Source organism: Poromitra crassiceps (genome assembly GCF_964638095.1).
Source record: "Poromitra crassiceps genome assembly, chromosome: 23".
Classification (NCBI taxonomy): Eukaryota; Metazoa; Chordata; class Actinopteri; order Beryciformes; family Melamphaidae; genus Poromitra; species Poromitra crassiceps.
Window position 1 is genome coordinate 849,103 of NC_139639.1, and position 24,963 is coordinate 874,065.

Below are 24,963 nucleotides of genomic sequence, written 5' to 3' on the forward strand. Positions count from 1 at the left end.
GAGGAACAAGTGGAGGACATATGCTGGGCAGGGCACAGTGCAGTGAGGGCACATGTGTCAGTGGCACATTACTCCTGAATAGGCCTATACAGTGTCAGAGTTAACCGTATTTCATTCACTGAAATGTAAGTTGTTGGATACAAATAACTTCTGATGATCAGAGGTTTCACTCTTCCTGTGTTGTTATCTTTCTACAGTATAGCTGCATAAGTAACAAACAAAAAATTATCATGTGGAGGAGGGACAGAGCGTGTATCATTTGGGGGTCTGTCATCTAAAGCTGTCGTTCTCAACGTGGGGTCCAGAAGGGATCACCAGGGTTCCTTGATGGGGGGGGGGGGGGGGGTTCCAGGGGGTCCCCAGCAAATAGATGAATTGTTATTCTTGACCATTATTTAATTTATAAGAAACTAAGCAAATTAGAGAATGAAGAAGATTGACTGTTGTGACCATATTGTCACAATTATCTCTCTATAGCCTACCTACCCCACACACACACACACACACACAGTTACTGAATGAACACCTCGCAGTTGGGATATGCCCACCGCCACCCCCCTTCCCCGATCAGATGATCACCCAGCCGGGCTAAAGTCAGCACCTTGTTTGGGAGTGTGGAGGGGGGACGGGCATGCTGTCAGTGTCAAGGGAGGGAGGAGGGGGGAGGAGGAGGAGGAGGAGGCTGCTGACTTTACTCCACGCACGGCACGCTGTTGGCAGGGGAGGACAGACAGACAGTCAGGGCTATGGGCTGACTGACAGACAGACAAGGAGTCGGTTGGCTTGTTGTGTGTTTTCTTGTTATTGTCCTCCTCAGTGATGGATGAGCCGAATATCCTGAGACGCCGCGGTCTGCAGGTAAATAGGCGCTCATTGTTTCTTCAAATAGCGGCTTGTTGTAACGACAGTGCGTGGCTTGGGTAGCCGCTGTCTCCAGGCAGGCAGGCAGGCGCGTTGATGCGACCACAAACCATGATGCACACACACACACACGCTTTTAGGGAAAATAAGATTTGAAAATGGCATCACGAGCAGGGATTTCTCCAGGTTTTGCTCTGGGTGTAGTAGCCTAGCTGTCTTGGGCAGGCTATTTGTGGTCTGTAGCCTATAGTGTTTTCCCCATCTACACTCGAAAGTAAATATGGTTTATTGTTTATTCCTCTGCCGATGTGACTTGACATCGTTTTTAAATGGATGTCTATTCAACATTTTTCAGCATGAATGGTGTCCATGATGCATTTGAGTAGGCGGTGGCAGCAGTGGCACTAACACTACAGTATCATGATGGGCGCATGAACAGGCTCCCCACTAAGCAATTGTGGCACCTAATAACAACAACATAATTTCCATGAATGTAATCCTATCTATATGTAAAACACAACTACCTTGCGTTTATTATTGCACTCATCGGAGGTGCTGTGGTGAATCCGGTTGCCATGGTGATGAGACCCTGGGGTGCCTGGATGACTGACAGGTACATCCCTGTAATCAGCTGTGTAGCTGTGTTTATCATGAGGAATGGTCCGAATGAAGTGTCGGTTCTCCTAATTCAATCATGTGCATCTTCTATGTGAAAGCTGCTTCAGTGTCCCCCTTCCCGGCTTTGGATCCAGGATGTTATGTGTTGATTACACACAGGTCCTCCAAACTGGGTGTCTCCATTCAATTACAGTGATTGGTTCCCTTTTAACCTGTAATTGAGATCTCGGTGCAGTCCTGTGATTACGCTGATGATCATGTTGATGATTATGGTGAAGTGATTCAGGTTTGCAGAAGCAGCTTTCGTGTCTCTAAACACCGCAGCATAACCAAGGCACAATGAGCTGTCATGTTCAGTGGTGTTCCACAGAAGTCTTCATTTTGCTGATTTTGAAAACATAACCTAGGCTACAAGTTCTATTTATTTATTTCTTTCTTTCTTTCTTTATTTCTTTATTTATTTATTTATTTATTTATTTATTTATTTACTTCCCTGTTGAAACCCCCCCACACACCCCCACCCCCACACACCCCCACCTTAAACCAGCTTAAGCTGTTTGCTGGTTTTGCTGGTCAGGCTGGTTGACCAGCCTATAAGCTGTTTTTTCAGCAGGGTTGAGGGACAATGCACATTAATGAGCATTACTGTAAACATGCCAGTGTTAGCTTTAGCCAGTGTTAGCTTTAGCCAGACGGCCAATTTACAACTGCTGTCCCTACCACACCCTTAAACTCATCTTGATGGTGGGAGTGAAACCGGAACACCCGGCCGGAGGCAACCCACATGAACACGGGGAGAACATGCAAACTCTGCGCAGAAAGGATCTGGGGCTGACCGGGGTTTCGAACCCAGGACCTTCCTGCCTGTGAGGCAACAGTGCTAACCTGAGCCATTATTAGAGATTTAAAGACAAACATAGGGAGTGATGTCAGATTCCTTCTGCATGGATTTCCCTGCTTAAAAATCCAAGATGCACCTCGTTAGGAAATTTCAGACAAGTCACTTGTCTGAAATGGACTGTCCTCAGAAAAGTGAGTGCATTTGACTGGAGAGGGTGAGCTCAGTGCAGCCGCAGGTAGCCTTTAAATGAACTGGAGCATATTAAGCTCTGCTAGTCTAAAACGCCATCTTCATTCTCCCTCCATTGACCGTCCTTCAAATTGTAATTATAGGGAGCACAGATTTGCTGTTGCCTGGGCGCTGAGAGGCAAAATGGGCCTTCAGTCCCCAGCATGCAGCCCTCAGCACTAAATGAATATAAGAGGAGCCACTTGGCACACAGGAAACTAGGCCATACTGTAGCTAATGATATTTACGCTGCGCAGAAAGGAAGATGAGGAGTGATGAGAGGGGGATAATCACTGAGAAACGGCATCTGAAAAACCTGCCATAGCCTTGGCTTTTCTGACATCTTGTGAATGTAAAGGTCTGTTTAAGACAGCAAAAATATACAAATATTAGGGCTGCAACTAACAATTATTTTCATTCTCGATTAATCTGTTGATTATTTTATCGGTTAATTGATTAGTTGTTTGGTCTAGAAAATGTCACAAAATTGTGAAAAATGTGAATCGGGGAAAAAGCAACACGATCAGAATTCTCCCCTGACAGGGAGACGATAATGATCTGGAAGTTAGGCGTCTTGTCGAGCAGCAGACACCCGTCTCTGCTCAAACAGCGATGCCTGACGTCTGCATATCAAAGCAATGTTAGCATGAAAGCAGCAATATGTTTTTTGTTAGCCTGCTTAATTCAATCTTTCATTTTCCTTCCTTTCCAGAAAGAGCTGAGTCTTCCACGCAGGGGAAATGTGTAAGTATTATATATTACCATGATACCATCTGACATTTTGTCCTCTCAAACCTAACCCTATTACACACACACACACACACACGCACGCATGCACGCACGCACGCACGTACGCACGCACGCACACACACACACACACACACACCAACCAGGTGTTATTTGTCGCTTGTCAGCTTTGGCGCATGCTTGCAATATGTCAGAGCAGTGGCAGGCATTTACTTGGCACTTTCCTGAGAGGCAGCAAGGCCATCAGAGCCGCCTCACTGCTCAGACAGGTTTTACCAGAGAGATGAGAGACAGACAGAGACAGGCTGCAATATACTCTGAGCTGAAAATAAAGGAAGAGTCATTAGAGACCAGCGGTTCTCAAACTTTTTTAAGTGAAGTTATCCTTTATTTATCCCCATGGGGATAAATAAAATCCTCTGCATTTGACCCATCCTCTACTAGGAACCTTCCTAGAACTAGGAGCAGTGGGCAGCCGCAGTGGGCAGCCGCAGTGCAGCGCCCGGGGACCAACTCCAGTTCTTTTGCCAGTGTCGTGGTCAGGAGCACTGCCAGGAGTATTAATCCTAACATACATGTCTTTTGGTGGTGGGAGGAAACCGGAGCACCCGGAGGAAACCCACATGAACACGGGGGGGCGAACATGCCACCTGGGACGGACCGGAGTTCGAACCCGGGACCTTCTTGCTGTGAGGCAACAGTGTTAACCACTGAGCCACCGTGCCGTTTTTCACGTCAAGGACCCCTAAACTGACACAAATTAGACCGTAGACCCCCAATTGATACGATTTTGTCCCAGGGTCCCCCATCTGATAAGATCTTTGCTTTTAGATGTTTTATTATACAAAGTGGATGAAACCCATGACCAAAATAGCCACACATTTTTCTGTCATTGTGTTACTTATGGATGGAATTAATTGTGAAAATGAATTCTCTCCGTTTTTGCTGGGGACCCCCTGGAACCCGCTCAGGCACACCTGGGGGTCCCCGGACCCCACTTTGAGAACCACTGATGTAGTAGACAATCAGCATAGGACGTGAGGTAAAAACTCAGCCCATGCTTTTTGCTAGAAATTCATGCATACGCAATGTGGTCTGTCATTCATGCTGGATGAATATCTGAATCAATCTTTCCCACAGTAAAATTGATAATCCAGGATCCACTGGGTCGTCAATGTGTTTTTCATAGATGTGAGCTGTAGCTGAGCAAGCAAAACCTTTGCGATCCAGGATAACGCATGGCGCTGGTTTTGCCACAGTATTTTCTTTTCCATGAATCATTTTCCCCCTCCACGTCTGAGCAGCATAAATAATTGGTGGATGATTCATTTGAACTCACGCCGTAGTGGCAGCTGGCGTCATGTCTTGACAATTAGGGGAATGACCCAACTGGGCAGTATGGGGGAATTTACTTGTGGGTTCTCTCCTCAAGCAGGAAGGAAGTGTTCCAGGAAAAAAAACAAATCAATGTCATTACTGACTCCAAGTTGTTGTCTTCCTTGATAGTTGCTTTCACTGAGACAGGTAAAAAACATGTCAAGAAATACTAACAGCATTCTACTCATTGACACAAAATGGGTTTCAAAAATTTTCTGTTGGTCACCTAATCGGCTACATGTTTCCCTGTCAGTGAAGCTGTTCAAGACAGGGTGAAGTTGGCATGTTGTGCTGGAGGGCATGTGTTGTTGTGGACCAAAACCAGTTAGACAAAACATTTATTTTTAAAATCCACATATTGCTATAAAATGTCATGTTATGAAAATCTAAAATGATAGTAGATATTCTTTGATGGTGAAGAAGCTCGCCAGTTCTCTCTGTGGAGTCAGTAGATGTACAGTAAGATGCATGGCTTAGACCTACTAAAGATAATGTATCTGTATTCTGTAGTAGTGCCTTAGGCTAAGGGATCACTATTTCTCTCGGGACCTATTAGACCTATTTCACTGGACCCGTTTGAAGGTGGTAAAGCAGGAAGTAAAGCAGGTGTGACCAATATGATGGTTCCATTCCATTTAGGTGTTCTAGTGCCAGGGCCCCATTACTATTATTGATTACACCTGCTTTACTTCCTGTTTTACCACCTCAAAACTGTTTCGTTGAAACTGTGCTATTTCTATAGTAACCGGTTAAAATGTAACCTATTAGGATTATGTTTTATTATTGTGTTATTACAGAAATATAACTATATAGCTACATGGTAGCCTAAATTATAAGCCTAGCTATTGTGTGTATAAACTGATACGTCTGCTTATTTGAACTAATTCAAGTGAATTTGATCAATGGTATGGGCTAGGTCAAAAAGAAAACCCAGTGACCCATGAAAGCCATGTACACATCATGAAGACAACGCATTCCCGAATGACAACTTCCTCTATCTATTATCACTCTGCTGCCTTCGGGTGCTCCTCGTAAGCGCCTACCTGTGTCTTAGGACTGTTCTTTGATTCATGACATGTCGCTGTTTTAATTTATCATCAGCCAAAATCGTATTATAATGTCAATAGGCGTATACGCATACAATAGCCTACTGACACGGTTTCAATGTTCTCAGCCCACTAAACGTCACATCTCTCAGGTATCATTGAAGATCCAAAATTCGTGTGCTTTCTCTTTAACGCCGATATTTCCGGCAGCGCCTGAAGGCAGTCAGCATATAGTCCCTCCTCTCTTTCCGACGTGCTACTGACACACGGGTACGCGGCGCTGTTGCTGGAAACTTTCTATCACTTTTTGTGTTTTGGCAAAGCTAATCGCTCAGAAATGCATCCTGCGGAAGACGGTGCGTCCCGGTAATTTAGTTCCTGATAGGGAGCAGGGAGACGGACCGAAGCGGTCATGGCTGTCGCAGTCGCTCGCTGCTCAAATGCTGCGGTGCCGTGGGTCCTGGGTCACTTTGTAGCAGCAGCCCTGAATGGAGTTTCTGGTTTCGTACACTGCGTACTGGCCTAGCTCCAGTCACCCCAGAGGAAAGACTGCTGTAACGATGATGCTCCGACTCGCGTTGTAAGAAGATCATTTATGTGTCTGGATCATAGACCGTATAATAAATAAAGGCCTGCACAGTGGATTGACTTTTTCGGTCACCGTCAACATGTCTGACCAAAATTACTATTGGACCGTCTTGCCGAGCTACAAAACTAGTTTCGTGACTGGGGCCATGATGAAAAGATCTAAAAGGTAACGTTTAAAGGCATTTTTTTTTTATACATTTCCCCCCCCTCTGAATGTCTGTCCCACCCGCCCCAAAGAGAATCGATACAATCTTGACTAAATTGATGCAAAGCGCATAGCCATAGGCTCCGTGTCATTAGCTCTCCACTGAGCCGTGCCATCATTCATTGCATGACAAACAGCAATTTGTTGGACGTTTATGTTGAGCTATTTGATTCAGCCCGCTGCGTTTTATAAGCGTTATATTGCAGCTCTGATATGACTGATGTGCCGTTGTGGTTTCTGTGGGAATATATGGAATATCCTACAGTAGGCTATGTCGGGTACATACATCCGCCCTAGTTTTTTTGTTTCCGACAGAAACGTGGCCATTGGAGAGTGTTGTGTTGGGGCAGACCAGACTGCATTGTCTCGCAGTGCTGCCAGCTGTCGCATATAGAGACACACTCCCAATGCTGATCGATACACTGATCTGTTTAGTGATGAGAGATTAGCGCACACTGTTGGGCGTTATCACAGGGACATACAGGTCAGGTGATTAGGTCAATGTAATCAGCCTTGACGAAACAAAAACAAAAATCACTGTAATGTCCCTGTAATTTTCCTGCAAGGACAGTGTGTCTGTGTTTACTCAATGGTGACTTCATATAATGACTGTATCAGATTTCTTTTTAGCTCCTACTATGGTAATATTCCAATAGGAAATAGTAGTTTTGCTGTGATACTTGTATAGCCTAATGTGCCATTCTAAAATGTATACTATAGTTTTTGTAAGGGACATATTGCTGATCAATATATGAAATCGGTTACTCATAAGCATGTAACACTGGTAAGTTTAGGAGCTGATCTTAAAAGAAAAACAATCCCCTCGTATAGAGATACATCATTAATTCACACCATTTCTATTATAAGATGCTAAAGAAATCATGTGGAATATTCATTTGACAGATCAAACGATCCACTTCTCTGTATAGGCTGGGGTCAGACAGCTACCGGCTCTCGAGTCATGCTAACACTGTGTGTCCATATTACTCATTCAACACACCATGACTTCATGAATAAAGGTAGCCCTGGACTACCAACAGACCGCACGCAGCAGCATGCCAACCGCCTCAGTGGCCAGTGTTCCTCTGACATCATCACGCAACGTGGCTCCCTGAAAAGTCCCTACAAACCACTTTTGTTCTTCCATAGCTGCAACAGCCTTATCAATGCTATGCCTATGTGTTGTTGATAAAGCTGTCACGTGGTCTGGGTGTGATACAGTGATGCTTTGACGCCCAGTGAGAAAGAAAGGGTGCCTGTTTATTTATTTTCTGATAAGAACAAAATGATATTCTGTGAGTGTCCCCCCCCCCTCCCCGCAGTGGGAGCGATGTAGATGTTTTTGATGCTTCAGTCAAGCAGTTATTGGCTCTCTCTCCTCTCTATACTGTGCAGTGTGCAGCAGTCTCTCTGCCAGTTTGAGTCTTTTTGGGTTGGGAGCCAACCCGTATACTGTGAAACTGCATCAGCGCCGACCCAGAAACGTCAGACTTGGTTGTCATCTGAGCTCCTCAATGATCTTAGGTCACTGCCAGAGAGAGACAGCATTGCTATCACCAGGGGGGAACATCATATGGGGGATGCAACAACAAACCGAAAAAGGAGTCCAGATTCTATGCTGTGAATCAAGACTTAAATATAGAGTGAGTGCCAGCAGGGTGGTCAGATGCCTGCTGCACACCCTGCTTTATATACGGTACATATACATGCATACAGCATGTGGATAAAATAACACATTTCAACATTTAATTAACTCAATCACAATTATAAAGTCAGCTATGCAAGTCATTAAATTGAATGCCAATCAGAAGCAGTATGTCGTTTCAGAAGAGGGCTGACAATCTTTGAGTTTTGTGAGTTTTCAAAGCAAAAAAAGAGTTCCATAAAGGAGTGGCAAAGAATCAAGGATACCAAATAGGCAGGGATTGGCTTGCAGGAGCATCTATCAAAAAACTGCTAAAATGATTTAGATTTATTGTGGCAAGTGAACCCGTCTCAATCGTCATGACAACATATGCCAAGGTTGGCATGAGCGTGGCAAGTGGGGCAAAAGCCAAAGTTCACTGATAAGAATAGATGGAAACTTAACAGGTGGGCTGATGATCAGAACACAAAATGGCCTCAGGTCGATGATGAGCACAGATTTGAATCAACACCTTTGTGACACACAGTCTCAACAAAAATGGTACAACAACATGAGCTTTTAAAAAGGCGAGGCTGCCATTCAGAAACCGCATGTGTTCAAGGTCAACGACGTACAAAGATACATCTTCCTACCTCCACAGTCCAGACTTGTGTTTGGAGGAAGCTAAAGGATGAAGTCAGCCCCACCATGTCTGTATGTGGATCTGGAACGGTATGGACAGCCATTATGGTGGGAGACGTTAGGTCTGATACACAGTTGCGTAACAGCCAAGGAATTTGAGGCTATTTTACAGGACCCAGTGCTCCCTGTGGTGCAAACATTGTTTCCCCATGATGTTCCCACATTCCCAGATGATACTGCTTCCATACAGACTGCTAAACAAATGCAACAGCATGGATGAAGTCAGACTCCTTCCATCCCCACATCTAAACCTCATTGATGGCTGACCAATAGACCCTTCTCACAGGGGCCATTTTGTCTCGAAAAGGCAGGGTAAACACAGGTGCAAGCAAAACACTAATGAGGGTTTCAAACTTCCATGATTATTCGGGGCTCGTGGGCCAAGTTTGGCCCATGTTCCGTTTGTTTTGGCCCACCATGGATTTGACCCCCCCCCCCCCCCCCCCCAACGCTTCAACGTTCGGCTAAATTTTGGCGAGGGAAAAACTGACATGGCCATTTTCAAAAGGGTCCCTTGACCCAGTTGTTTTGTTAAGGTGTATTGTATTGTGTTAGTTTTTTCCATTATTATTATTGCCACCGCTGCATTCTGAATCACTTTCGTTCTCCAAGTGTGAACGCACTGTGCACGAGGAATCTGACCTGCATAACTGCTGCTGACACATAACCAGACAGTGCATCACAATACACGCTTTGTGTACAGACAAACATAAAGTATGTGATTGTATATATGCCTGTGTGTGTGTGTGTGTATACATGTAAATATGTCAGTGATTTTCTTATCTTGATGACCAACCAGAATTCATAGGTTGACATAGGTGTTTTTTAATTTATTTATTATACCACACGGTTGTATAATAACTGGACTGATAACAGCTGATAAACAAGCTCTTACATGGAAAAAATAAAGCAATCCTATCTAGCCCCTAGGGCGGCCATCTTCTTTGCAATCCTAATAACATTGCATATTAAGCAACTGTTTTCTGTCTTTTTGTCCCCCCCCCCCCCAGTTCCCGTAACAACAAGAGACGGAGTCTGGCGGTCGGGACCCCTTCGCCCACGCTCTCACGACCGCTGTCACCCCTCCCACTCGCCACAGGTATACTTGTGTTGTTGTTCTGTTTGTCTGCTCTGCTCGGTGCGTCATGCACTCCTAGACGTTCAGTGTAACATACGCATAGATGATGCACGTGCACAGATAACAGGCGACCACGTGAAGAGGGAATGACGAGGTTGAAGGGTCTGTCTGTGTGGTTAGCGGTTTTGTCTCCTATATCTGCCCTCAGCCAATCACATTTTGTTTTGATGCTGTATGTCACAAGACCGCAGTCCTTATGGCGTCTTCACTGACTTTGCATTGCTGTTGATCGATCATAATGTGGCCATAGTGCTCAAGAGATGTCATGCTTGTTTCCTCCTAGCGTTGCAAGATATTGACAATTTAATTTTGATTTTTTTTTTACAGAATATTGCAAAATGTATTCATATTATCACGCTTATTTTGTCATCAGTCTTTAGAACAAAAAGTTATTTTTTTTATATATATTAAAATAATTAGAGCTTGTGTGATTTTGAAATCGCAGAAGTTTGTGTTGTGATTTCGCCCCCCCCCCTCTCAATTGATCGTTCAGCTCTATTTCCTCATCAAAGCTTCTTTTAAAAAAAATGGTTGAATGCATCTTTCTTCTCTCGGCTACTCATGTCTTGATCCAGCCCACTGAATTGCTATATTGCTAGTCACATCCTCGATCCCTCGTCACTACGCCCAGTTTGTTGTTGATTTCCGTAGTGACTCAGGGGTCCGGCATCCCTAAACTCTTATAGAGAGAAGTAGCATTGAAAACATCTCACTGGCCTTCAGTAACAATGCTGCTGCTGTGGACAACAGCAGGACTGCTCGTTGTCCACTGGCGGAGATTCTTGGATTTGTCGGTGAAGAAGACACAAGCCGTGTTAACCTTAGTATGAACAATGGCTTCTATTTGAACAGGAATGAAAAGATTTGATAGATAGATAAGATGAGTTTTCTTTCACCAATCAAGTAAAAAGGCACTCAAGATCAACGTTTAATCCTCCATAACAGCAAGTGAAAATAATTTGACATATTTCAGTAATTTCTCTCAGCTTGCAACCATTTGTGCAACAGTTTGTGATTGTGTGTGTCTTTCTGCAGCTGGCAGCAGCCCCTCTGAAAGCCCCAGAAATGTCTCTGCCAGCACCTCTGCCAACTTCCAGTTTGCCCGCAGGTAAGAAGAACCAAGTCAGATCCCCGTTATCTGCCTTTGGTTTGAGGCACCTGAGCTTCAGCATTTTCTGCAGTACTGTTTTCTCCAACACCTGAACTGGAAATAGACCCTTCTCACGGGGGCCATCATTTTGTGTCAAAAAGGCAGGGTAAACACAGGTGCAAGCAAAACACTAATGAGGGTTTCAAACTTCCACGATTGGAATTTGGAAACCCTCATTAGTGTTTTTCTTGCACCTGTGTTTACTCTGCCTTTTCGACACAAACTGGCCCCCGTGAAAAGGGTCTATTGTCTAAACGGAAAAAATAAAATAAATGCATCTCAGTAACTTGCTCTTCTCATTTAAATGAATAGCATTATTACCTAACGAACATGAGTGCGACCTAAAAAAAAAGAAGAACTTTTGAGAAACGAGTTAATCTTTCCTCACTGTATGGCTGTGATCTAACAAGGCCGCTGTCGTCTAAAGTTGAAAGAGTTCAAGTCACGAGGAAGGAATACATCTCCATAGAAACACATTTCAAGCTGTAATTCATACAGAAGTAGTGATGATCTCATGCTCATCAGAGCTGACAGCGAGAGCAGCAGAACGCCAGGCGTCTCCATTAGTGGCTTTCTCTCACGGCAGGGTCAAGTGACGAGCGACGGAGCTACGCCCCGACCGCAAAGAAGCCTTTGACAGAGCATCAACGCCATTGTTAGCTTTTTTGAAGCTACAGCCTTGGGGGTAAACACAAAAAACACGATCTCTGTTGGCAAAAAAGACAAAGACAATCACATCAATTTGAGTTTTGGAGGAAATCGAGGAGCACGAGTAAACGAGCGTGCCCCGGCCTGAACCGTTTGCTCCTGTAGTGGAAAGGAGAAAATGGGGAAGCCTGTGCCCATTGCCCAACCATCTGAAAGGCCCCGGGGGCGGCGCGCCGGACGCGGGTCTTGGCATTCGTCAAGCCAATTAAGGCAGAAAGTCAGTGCACACACACGCACGCACACACACGCACACACACACACACACGCACACACACACACACACACGCACGCTCGTTACTGGGAGCTGTTGTGATTATGGGGGGGGAAGTGCACAGAGCTCGCCCGCCGTCTCATCCTGTCACGCTTCTCATAACCGCGTCGACTCGCTGGGCTTCATCACAGGAGCACGAGTTGGAGCGAGCGTCCTCCTCGTGTTGGAGCGAGCGTCCTCCTCGTGTTGGAGCGAGCGTCCTCCTCGTGCCGCGGCCGGAAAACGCTGTGTTGAAAGCCAGTTAGCTTTGGGTTCGAACTGTGTGGAAAAGTGGAAATCTTCTAACGAGCTCTGCGGGGGATTTACACTCGCACAGTGGATTTGCTAGGCAGAAACGACAACACGAAGGCTTGACTCGAAAGTAGATGCTTTTTTAGAATGACGAGTAGCTACTCGGGTGGGGTTTCGTTCGTCGAAGGTGGTTTTGAACTTACTAATTTATTAATCTCATTGGGTTTCTTGCTGATTTCCAGTATGGGAAGTTGCAGCAGTGCAGTATGGGTCTGCGGCAGAGAGGGAGGGGGCATATCTGTGTAAAGTATTTGGCTGGCACAAGGCAGCATGACTCATCTAAATGTATTGAGGCTTTTGGAGCTGCCAGTGTTGGGCAGAGATGCTGTGACTGCACTTTGAGGGCTCTATTTGTGATGCGCAGGACATATAGCCCTGCTGTTTGTGCAATTATTTTCTGATGTAAACATGAATTGGACAGACATGTATAGCCAGGGCTTCTGGGAAATGGCAAATGAGATTTCTTCTTCTATCTATGGAGCTCCCAAAGGGGGGGACAGAAATCTATTAGTTGGAGCATATCCTCGTCCCTGTAAATGCAGCAGCCTAAAATATGCTTGACTTTCACCTTGGGGTGTGATTTTTTTTTTCCTGATCCCCCTACCCCCATTTTTCTTCCCAATTGTACTTGGACAATTTTTCCCCCTGCTGCCCCGGTTGCTGCTCCACCCTCTGGAGTGCCGAGACTAGCACCATGCTTCCTCCGGCACATGCGCTGTTGCCAGCCGCTTCTTTTCACCTGACAGGGGGAGCTTTACCGGCAGGACATATAGCACGTGGGAGGATCACGCTATAGACCCTTCTCACGGGGGCCATTTTGTGTCGAAAAGGCAGGCTAAACACAGGTGCAAGCAAAACACTAATGAGGGTTTCCAACTTCCATGATTGGAATTTGGAAACCCTCGTTAGTGTTTTGCTTGCACCTGTGTTTATTTGGCCTTTTCGACACAAAATGGCCCCCGTGAAAAGGGTCTATTCCCACCAGTTCCCTTCCGCCCCGACCGGCCAGAGGAGGCGCTAGTGCAGCGACCAGAACACCCCCCCCCCTCCACCCAATCCGCCGGAGGTAACGTGGGGGTACGAACGTGCGACCCTCGTGTTGTTGGTAGGCAGGGAATCTACCGCTACTCTACCCGGACGCCCGGTGCGATCAATTTTCTAATCAGAGTGGGATTACCAACACTCTGACCTACAATATCTTTCCCCCCCACTTTACACCCCAGACACTGCTTCTAACATTAATCTTAGCCTCTCTCTTCCTTAATACGCCAGCCGGCCGGGTGAGAATAGTACGGCATTTAATTTAATAACACACAGCGCATGGCACAAATATTGGATATGAAGCAGATGAGACACGCGCACAGATCTAATAAAAGTCACTGGTCCTGGCTTCTCGCTCGCGCTTCCCAACAGAAGAGCCCTCCCAATGTCATTATGTCACCTCTGATGTAGCGACGCCGTCTGCCCCCCATGTGCTGCTTTCTGTCATGGCGGGTTGAATCCTCATCATGGACCATGACTCTTTGCCAAATTGGATGGATAAGTAGGGGGGGAGGGGAGGGGAGGGGAGGGGGGCGGGGTTAAGGAAAAGGAGGAAACGCGTGTTGAAGACGTTTAGAAGTGTTACAAGTCCAAAGGTCACAGGGAGAAAAAAAGAAGAAGACCGGGTTGAGGTTTCTGTCCAATGGGTGTGTGGGGCAGTGGGTGCGCGTTTCTGGGCGTGTGTCTGTCTGTGGGTGCTGTTTTGTTTTGTAAATATTTTATGTAGATTTTTGAAAATGTAAAACCTACACAACAGTACAAAAGTATCCACAATACAAGCCAAACCAAAAGCAAATGAGATAAACAAAAAATACATACAAATAAATACATTGAGAGATATAGTGAGATATGATATCATCTTCATAGTGCAGCTAGAGTGGAGCAAGTAGAGAGATGTTAGGCATTCAATCAAGTGGGATGGGAGATCCTCCATATAATTAAGAAAGGGCTGCCAGATTTTATAGAAAAGATTGATCTTATTCCTTAATGAGTAGGTGATCTTTTCCCAAAGGTAGCAGCTCTTCACTTCTGAGAGCCACCTTCCAATTGGCACTGGGAGATCTGACTTAGCCTGGGTAAACCCAGCCTCCACGTTACGCTACAGGCATCGCCCTGTGATGTCACGTTGAAGGCTGGGTTTACCCAGGCTAGATCTGACTTCCATTTCACTGCAATACATCTTTTTTGGCAATGACCAGGAGGATTTCTCTAAGCTTGATGGAATGACTATGTGTGTAAGGTTAGAGTTTGAGAAGTTGCCCAAAAGGCATATCTCAGGATCTATTGGAAAAGTTCTATTATGAATTGTTGCCAAAAGACTTGTAGCTTATTACAGTGCCAGGTGGAATGAAGAAAGGTGCCCTCTTCTAGACCACATCTAAAACAGGTGCTGTTTGTTGTGTGTATACTGTGTGTGTGTGTGTGTGTGTGTGTGTGTGTGTGTGTGTGTGTGTGTGTGTGTGTGTGTGTGTGTGTGTGTGTGTGTGTGTGTTTCTGTGTAAGTGTGTTTCTGTGTATGAGAAGGTTGCCGAGTTTGAAGCACCATGTTGTTGGGTTTCTGTTTGAAGCAAAGAACAGGAAGGAACAAAATACCGGCACTCACAAGTCAACTTTTCTTGTTTAATATTGGCAAAGAAAGGTCCAATTTTCAGCCTTGAGCCATCATCAGTGTCAGGCTGATGATGGCTGTATGTGTCAGAGTCACGGAGTAGGTGTCTGTAGGTCACTGTGCTGCAATATGATAGCAGCTTGGCAGGTGTTCAACAGCCCCACCACTGGCTGTGAGCTGCGACTGCCAGGCTAAATCTGTCACTATCATTAAACTCTGTTTGTTTTCTCTCTCACTCTGTCTGTCTCCCTGCCTGCCCCTCTTCATCTCTCTCTCTCTCTCTCTCTCTCTCTCTCTCTCTCTCTCTCTCTCTCTCTCTCTCTCTCTCTATTTGTGCCCATGCCATCCCTCCTTCTGAATCGATTTAGTCAACTGGCCCGGACTGAAAGGTAAGAAGATGAGAATCGTTACGACACTTAAATTCAAGCATGATTAAGACGTACTCAGGGGTTCCCCCAACATTTCTTTTAGCTTGTGACCCCACTTTGACGTCACAAAAATATAGGGACCCCCAGACATTCAGATTTCAGTACAACATCAGTACTGTAATATCATCAGTGATGTCATCAGTGACATCATCACTCAGAACTCGAATACATTTCCCACGTGGCCCTAATCCTTTTCGGTCATTTTAAAATTGTGTGTGGTGTAAAAAAAAAATAAAAAAATCAGGCGGCGACCCCATTTAAATTCCAGGCCTCAAGGCTGTATGAACACATCATTTATTTAATTTATTACAATGACATTTGAGCAAGCATGGTGGAAAGTTTGAAGATGGGAGCGAGTCAACAGGATGCATGTGTAGGTTGCTGTGGTAAGTAAGCAGCCAGCAGCACTAAGCAGCTGGCCTGTTAACTGTACTGTCTCTAAACTGTACTGTCTCTACAGAGCCGATGGACGAAGATGGTCTGTGGCGTCTGTTCCCTCGTCTGGCTACTGCACCAACCCACCCAGTTCATCAGTATCTGTAAGTAGAGTCTTCCTCTCTCCCTCCCTCTCTCACCCCTTCATCAAATATTCACCCTCTCTCTCTCTAAAACACTGCCCTGGGAGTGTTTATCTCCTTGTGTCACTAATACTGTACTCAGCGTATCAATCGGTCACATGTCCATTGGGCCGCGGTGTCTTGTAAATCTGTGGCAGAGCAGAGGCGGCGCTGAGCTGTACATCCTGTCAGATTTCACACACAGTAGTGTTGTGTTATGAGGGGGGGGGGGAAATACAGTACAACTGTAAAAGGTTATTTTACAGTAATATCCGGTTCTCTGCTTTCATGGTGAATGACTCAACGGCAGACATATTCAGTGCAGTGCAGAGTGGTGTAGAGCAGTGATTCTCAAACCCTTTCATATCAACGACCCCTGATTTAGTCCACAGTAGGGTCACTGACCCCCATTTGATGACGATTTTATATCTCTGGCCCAAATCGGAGAATATTTGTTGTTGTTAGTAATGATTTTGTCCAGTACGGTAAATTAAATAATGGTGAAGTTGAACAATTAATTTGTACATTTTCTGGGGACCCCCTCAAGGCCCCCTGGTGGTGGTCCCCGGTCCCCACGTTGAGAACCACCTGTTTAGAGACGACGTCATTTGCTTGGCTATCTATGAAAAGCTTGTGAGTGGCGTGAGCAGAGAACTTAACATCATGACAACAGTATCGCGTGTCATCATGACGACAGTATCGCGTGTCGTCATGACGACAGTATCGCGTGTCATCATGACGACAGTATCGCGTGTCGTCATGACGACAGTATCGCGTGTCGTCATGACGACAGTATCACGTGTCATCATGACGACAGTATCACGTGTCGTCATGACGACAGTATCACGTGTCATCATGACGACAGTATCGCGTGTCATCATGACGACAGTATCACGTGTCGTCATGACGACAGTATCACGTGTCATCATGACGACAGTATCACGTGTCGTCATGACGACAGTATCACGTGTCGTCATGACGACAGTATCACGTGTCATCATGACGACAGTATCACGTGTCGTCATGACGACAGTATCACGTGTCGTCATGACGACAGTATCACGTGTCATCATGACGACAGTATCACGTGTCATCATGACGACAGTATCACGTGTCATCATGACGACAGTATCACGTGTCATCATGACGACAGTATCACGTGTCATCATGACGACAGTATCGCGTGTCATCATGACGACAGTATCGCGTGTCATCATGACGACAGTATCGCGTGTCGTCATGACGACAGTATCACGTGTCGTCATGACGACACGTGATACTGTCGTCATGACGACAGTATCGCGTGTCATCATGACGACAGTATCGCGTGTCATCATGACGACAGTATCGCGTGTCGTCATGACGACAGTATCACGTGTCGTCATGACGACACGTGATACTGTCGTCATGACGACAGTATCGCGTGTCATCATGACGACAGTATCGCGTGTCATCATGACGACAGTATCACGTGTCGTCATGACGACAGTATCACGTGTCGTCATGACGACAGTATCACGTGTCATCATGACGACACGCGATACTGTCGTCATGACGACAGTATCACGTGTCGTCATGACGACACGCGATACTGTCGTCATGACGACAGTATCGCGTGTCATCATGACGACAGTATCGCGTGTCATCATGACGACAGTATCGCGTGTCGTCATGACGACAGTATCACGTGTCGTCATGACGACAGTATCACGTGTCGTCATGACGACAGTATCACGTGTCGTCATGACACTGGAAGAAGATTTTGTACATTTTAAAGTAAAATTCGTCAACCTGGTGCATTTGAGAGCAAAATGAAGAGGCTAAATCTATGAAGAACTACACACATCTCTAATGTGTTGTGACTTTACAAATAATTAGGCCTAAACAATTAATATTAAATGTATTTACACATTGTGCACAAATTGCATTCATTGTGACAAATTTACAATAGTTAATATCCAGCCAGAATCATTGCAAATGGATGTTCAAAGTAACAGTTAGCAATAGCATTCAGTTAATCAATGCCTAATGACAGCCAGATTCCGTTTTAAACTTTAAAACAGAAAAACGGAAAAACGTTTTTAGCAACAAAAAAAAAAAAATGTAATGGGCCCAACGCCGGGCCTGCTGCTATTGTAATACTGTAGTCTGCTTTCTTCAAGAACTCTTCAGGACTTTGTACCCCAGTGGTTTGAGCTGAAGTTTGAGCGGTCTGCCTTGACGGTCTGCGGTCTGCCTGACTCTTGAAGTACAGGAATAACTGGGCTAATCACTAGAATAACACAAGACTTGTTGAAATGCAAAAAATAATTATAATAAAAAAAAGAAAATCCTGGATGACATCACACAAGTGACTGGCGTTGCACACATTTCCTCAGTCAAACTTTCCTTGTGGGAGGGAGTCAAACGCAGGGAGCTGACTGTTGACAGTTTCTGTGGTGATTATCTCCAGACTTTGTTTTGGAAGTCGACTCGTTGCTGAAAAAACGGCAGTTGGGTCATAAAAACAATAAGCGGGTCTTCTGTCACGCACGGCGGTAATTTAGTCCAGCCAATCACACGCCTCGGAGACGGTGAGGTCAGCCCTCCCACACAATGCCCCTTTCAGGGCCGCTGTCAGTGAGGTCTTTATGGCACTGACTGACGCCTCTCTAGTTTCCTCCTCGGGGTATCTCTCTCTCCCTCTCTCTCTCTCTCATATTTGTTTTCTCTCTGTCTTCGTCGCTCTCTTCTCTGCCCCCTCTCTTTTCCATCTCTCTCCCCCCCCCCCCCCCCCCCCCCCCTCTGTCTTCCTCTCACTTCTCTGTCTCTCGGCCTCGTCTCTTTTCCCCCAGACAGTCGGATGAGCTTTTGCCCTTCCTGCCGTGAAACACGAGATCGCGCGGCCAGACGGGGATTGTCATAAATTCCAGGCTGCATGTCAGGTCACACGTTTTGGTGCCGAAAGAGAAAACGAACACGTACGCGGCCGCACCGCGCCGCACCGCCCCCGGGGCAGAGGGACAGACAGAAATCCTGTTTCAGGAGAACAGAACTCAACAGTAAAAGCCCACTGAATCCTCTCTTGAAACTGACAATGGATTTCGGGCGTTGTTGTGCCTTATTGCTGCCTCACTCTCACAGCATGGGGTCGCAGTGTTTCCCCTGAAACATTTTCACGCCTGGAGGGATTTCGAAACGTACCCCGACTGCAACGGTGGGGGCCCTCGCTGGCGACGCTAAACTTTTAGCTAACCTGTTCGCATCTATGTTGGCAATGGCATTCCCAAGTGTCATCATACTATTATGGGATGCGATGCGAACAGTTGTATTATGGGATGTGCGTTTCCCAGGCAACGACACACGTTGACACGTTTTGGAACAGCGCCGCACGCTGGCACGATGCTCCTAAAAGCAAAATGCTTATTGTTTTGAATGATTTGGCATCTTCTATTACTGTCAACACCAGTATTGTTGTATTGTAATAATATGCCATAATGGTTTATTGAAATTTTGGGGAGAGCAGGAAAAAGAAAAAATGAAAGAAATCTTTCTTTTTTTTCTGTCCTGGCGGGCCCGCCAGGCCTGTAGAATGGTAGGGGAAACACTGGTTTGTGCCTTATTGCTGCCTCAGTCTCACAGCATTAAGTGTGACATCTAATTGAGATCTACACCGCAGCATGGAAGTCTGCACGTTAGCAGGCTAATCAGAGAATCTGAGAGAGAGGCGGCGGTGTGACTCTTTTATCAGAGGAAGCCTTTTAACACAGGATGTTATGTATCTTAAAAGCTGCAGAAGCTAAATCTGAAATAAAAGTGGAGAATATATTGTATATTTATGTGCAATTCAAATGAGGAAATGATTGTGGCTTCAGGTTATTCGGTGTCGGCGATTAGTTGTGCCTATTGGACATAATTTGTAATTTCAATTCATTTCAGTACACTATGGCTGGAGGATATGGACAAAATCAAATAGCACGATATTTTTGACCAAATACCTCGAAATAGATATTGCAACAATATTGTATTGTATGCTATCTAGTGTCATATCGCGATATCATATTGATATATTGCCCAGCCCTAACACTGACCTCAGAACATGACCTTCTACCTATGAATGTCTCTCACACTCCTTGACCTTTCATCTCCCCCTCCATCTCAATTTTCAGTCTTCGTCCTCCCAGGAGTTGTTGCACCAGTTGCCCTTCCAGCCGACGCAAGATGACCTCCACTTCCTGTTCAAACACTTCCGCAGCACGGAGAGCGTGGCGGACGAAGAGGGAGCGCACGCCCCGCCCACCGTCAGGCTGCGCTCACGTAGTCTCAGGTAGCGTGGATTTCAATGGTACCATTAGAACCTCAGGGGACAGATGTAGCCGCTATTTGCTCTCATGCTGCGCTGCAGGTTGGAGTATTAGCAGTACAAGCTTGGAAGTACAGTAGAGCTGCACTGGAGGAAGAAATAATCTAATTTGAGTTCAAATCTCAATTAGTGGAGCCTAAGAGCCACACCTTTTCTGGCTAAAGTAATGACTGAAGCCCCATAAACACAGCAAGAGGTAGCTAATATGAATCCTAACGCTATGCTTTTTTGCACGTCCTGATATCACCGTGTTGGTGTCGTTCCTGGACCAACATTTGCTCCTAGTACGGGCTGGGAAAACCCCGCCCCCAACTAATTTGATTGGTCGCCGCAATTGCTTCTTCCTGAAAACGTGCGACAAGTAAAAAAAGATGTGTTTAAGATTAGGGTTAGGGTTTTCTTATCTAACGACGACCAGACCCAAACCCTAACCATATTGTTGTACTTGCCTAAACCTAATTCCTTATAAAAATGTGTGTGGTTTGCCCGGGAGTCGAACCCCAGTTCTCAGATTGGAAGGCGCGCACCTTATCCATTTAGCCATAGGACCGAGCTCGCGGACAGCTGCACTTTTTTCACACCCTAACCCTATTCTTAACTAGGGATGCACCGATCCACATTTTTTCACTTCCGATCCGATTCCGATACCTGAATTTGGATATCTGCCGATACCGATGATAATGCCGATACCAATATTTTTCTTGAATATACAGTATAGGCAAAGATTTGGCCAATTAAAGATTTTTTTTTTTTATATACCTTGCAAAAAGCAGACAAAATTAAGAAAATATACAAGGCAAAGAAGGATACTATTATACATGGGCAAATTACGGCCAGCGCTGGAATGTGCAGTTGCGCTGGAATTGCAAAAAAGAAAAGAAAACCGATATTGGATCGGATCGGCCCCATCCCTAATCTTAACCACATTTTTTTCCTTGCCGCACGTTTTAAGGAAGAAGCAATTGCGGCGACCAATCAAATTAGTTCGGGGGCGGGGTTTTCCCGGGCCATACTAGGAACAAATGTTGATCCAGGAACGACGCCAACACGGTGATATCAGGAGGTGCATACTTTTTTTATGCATATTTTGAGTTCCTTGTTTTTGCCATTCCAATTTCGCAGTTAGCTAACCAGCGTTCACTAGCGCTCCTTGGTACTTTGGCCACCCACTGAGCTTGAACTCAATCAATAGTTGTTTTCTGCTTCCAGTACAGCTCTGCCTCCAGGACATGTTTGTATCACTATGTGCTGCAGCATTGCTGCTGTTGGACTGTTTGTTCCACTGTGCTCGCTCGGAAAACTCTGCTGCACTAATGGACGAGAGATGGAGGGTGGAAGGCTGCCACTGTACACTGCATCAACTTTATATAAGGGAGGATGCTGATCATACTGAAAGGGATAATGACCGTCTTCCTGTACATTATCCTACTTGACTGACACAAAATATTGATCTAAAGCAATTGTATTCCAAGCTAAAGTAAACGCAGCCAAGTAATGCAGCCATAGAAAATGTCTGTAGCTAGCTAGCATCATGGGTTACACTGCAGCAGAACTGGTTGCAGTTCTGGCAGACCGTAACGACGTTGGTTACCTGAATGTTTGTCAGCAGTAATGAATCAAATCAATATGCAACGCCTGTGCCAAAAAAAAGTTACTCCTTGCTTTAAGGAATAACGTATTCTATTTGATTTGCCATAGTATGTGTTTGCACATAGAAGGGAATTGTAAGTAAAAAGTGTGAACGCAAAACAAAACGCAGCTAGTCTGTCATTTAGAAATAACAGACCTCAGAATGAGTTCGTTGGCCAGTCAGAAGTGAGTGCGATAACGCCATAAAAGCGTAAGTGGGCCTATAAAAGATGCAGCATTGTTTCACAGGCGAGGGCAGCGCAGCCACAAGGGGGGGCTGGGTGGGAGGATTTGCTAATGGTGGGATAATTACTTTGTGCGGGTCTGGAAAATAACTCCTCGCTGTGATCCCGTGGATTCGCGGCTTGACATTTCCTCATCATCTAGCATCGCTGCACTCATCAAACTGTGACACACAACATGTCGGCACTCTAAATGGCGCGAGCAGTGATGGGTTCTGAGGTTCTGAGGCTGCTGGAGACGTTTTATGATGGGCTGTGCAGGGTGGTGGCCCGGTGCTGAAGTGGTTGGTTTTTCTGTGACGTGTTCCTGCCTATATTGGCACACGTGGCATGGACAGCGGCACACACACATACCACAAATGCACACGCACATGCACACACCCACACACGCACACACACGCACACACACGCACACACACACCAACACAAACATATAGGACTACCCTGTGGTTGGTAGCGAAGGCTCTAGATAAAGTAATGTTTTTATAGGAAATGTTCCAATATATACAGTTTATGTAAAAAGCTGACAGTGATGTAGGTCTGTCCACCTGGTTAGAGTGGGTATACGCTATATTTTATGCACAGAGAAAGGTATGGCTATACTTATTGAATATACTCCCAAACTACAGACTGCATCGTGACCGCACTATTGCCTATAGTTAGAGTTGACCCCTCTGTCTTTGAGATGGTTTATAAATATGACACCGCTCACAAATGGAAAATCAGAGATTTCCCCAATCCCTTTGACAACTTAATTCCTACAAGACGGGAGAGAAAAGTGCACCAAGGGATTTGGCCAGTTAAAACTGTTAAGATTATGTAGCTTATTCAATTGATGTAACCTGATTTTTGCGATGCTGTTTAAAAACCAGCTTTGAATTACTGCACACATTGGCATTCGCAGTTGCCTTGAAATAGTCGACTGTGGACAACTGTTGATGTCGCTGTGAAATAGTAGCAGTGGGCGTGTGCAGCGTTTCGTATCCCCGTAGGAGTTCCCAACGAGTTTCAACTGTTCACGTCGCCCTAAAATAAAACCAGACTGCATGTGCAACTGGTGACGTTAGCCTGAAATAGTGGCGAAGTGCACGTAACGTGTTCACACCCGTATTTGTAGCCTGCGATATATACAGCCTAGACTCACCCAAGGTCACTATTTTTAGCATGGTTGATGACAGTGTATAGATTTGCAACGGCGGGTAATGCACAGTTCAAAGGAGCAGCCTTGTAAATGTAACTGCTGTACACACAACAGATGTGGTTATGGATACTGTAAGTTGAAAGATGGATCTGAATCATATGAGTGTCAACTTCAACCTCTGTTTATGACTCAAGTGGCAATAAGCACAGGCAATAAAGCGTTCACGGTTGACATTGTGGTGGCCAATCTTTCTATATTCTTCCAATCCTTTTCTATTTTCTATTATTATTATTATTATATAAAAACAAAAATGAATTAACATTAAACAAACATTACCCTTGTAGTAGGGCTGTGAATCTTCACTGGCCTCACGATTCGATTCGATTACGATTCAGAGGGCTACGATTCGATTACGATTATCGATGCATCTCGATGCATCTCGATGCATCTTAAATCGAGGCATCACTTTTTTCCGCAATACATGATTTATTTTTTCTCACTTTCTTTTTTCTCACTGTGTGGCTACTTTTAAAATAAAAGTGCATTTGGAATTGCATTGTATTGTCATCCATAATTAAAATAAACAACTGCATGTACTTGTACATGTACTGAATCGATGCAGAATTGTGCACGTCCGCATCGCGATGCATCTTATAATCGATTATTTTTGACACCCCTACCCTGTAGTAGTACCGGCGTCTCGCACCCCTCCTCCCCTCCCTTCCCCTGTTACTTTGTGTTTCTGTGTGCTTTTATATGATCTGATCCAGATTTTGGCTCTGTGTGAATGCTTGTCTCCATCTGTGCCATCGCCATCCAAATATATCTGCTGCAACATGGCTCTTTTGCTTGTTCCTCATGCAGCCCTGGGCGGACCTGTGGAACGTTTGACAATGAGATTGTCATGATGAATCATGTCTACAAAGAACGCTTTCCTAAGGTACAGTGAAGAACTCTTCAGCCGTCTAATTCTCTCTCTCTCTCTCCCTCCTCCCTCTCTCTCTCTCTCTCTCTTTCTCTGCATGTCACCAACACTATACAGCTTATTTCTAGCTGCCATGATGCCTGATGGGTGCTTCTTCCGCTTCCGGTGTAATAGACTTTTTTTACAGTCTATGGTTTTAACTTGACAAAAAAAACGTCTATGAGGATTTTACCCTTTTACAGCAGAGCCATTCTGCTCTACAGCCGTGTCGTTCGGGTGCTGGGATAACGTAATGCATTGTGGGTAGTCGGCTACTGTGGCTAATGCTAGCGGCTAGCGTAATACCGGTAGTTACTTTACATGGCAGTAAAACGCCACTGAATGACCAAATTGATTTAACTTTTAACCATTTGGAATAACACTGTTTCCATACGGACCCCCAGCGTTGGTTAGTTGTTTATAACGTGACTATATTTACAACTTTTATAACATACTCCAGTTTCCGGTTTATAATTCGGGTCTGCAGCCAGAGTATAACAAAGGAAATGGCAAGCTGCAACAATAAGTCACGTTAAACCGGACCTTGTACCCACGATTATTTTTTACAGTGGGGCATTCAAAAATAAGGTGGATAGAGACACTGCATGAAATAGA

The 24,963-nt window shown here is 45.2% G+C and overlaps 1 protein-coding gene across 4 annotated transcripts in view; it reads left to right on the forward strand.

The window, feature by feature from the left end:
- Nucleotides 1-819: 819 nt before the first annotated feature.
- The window catches only part of mast3a (microtubule associated serine/threonine kinase 3a), a gene marked incomplete at its 5' end in the record, with an annotated part of 53,418 nt that continues 29,274 nt past the window's right edge, over nt 820-24,963 (forward strand). For 2 of the 4 annotated variants that reach the window (XM_083659143.1, XM_083659145.1), the window contains 8 exons: nt 820-858; nt 3,261-3,292; nt 9,848-9,936; nt 11,011-11,083; nt 15,414-15,434; nt 15,934-16,012; nt 20,179-20,336; nt 24,249-24,324. In XM_083659143.1, the coding sequence (XP_083515269.1) occupies nt 820-858; nt 3,261-3,292; nt 9,848-9,936; nt 11,011-11,083; nt 15,414-15,434; nt 15,934-16,012; nt 20,179-20,336; nt 24,249-24,324 (567 nt within the window). Of the gene's footprint in view, nt 859-3,260; nt 3,293-6,088; nt 6,473-9,847; nt 9,937-11,010; nt 11,084-15,413; nt 15,435-15,933; nt 16,013-20,178; nt 20,337-24,248; nt 24,325-24,963 lie in introns of those variants that run through there. The other 2 variants (XM_083659142.1, XM_083659144.1) reach the window with 1 other exon arrangement.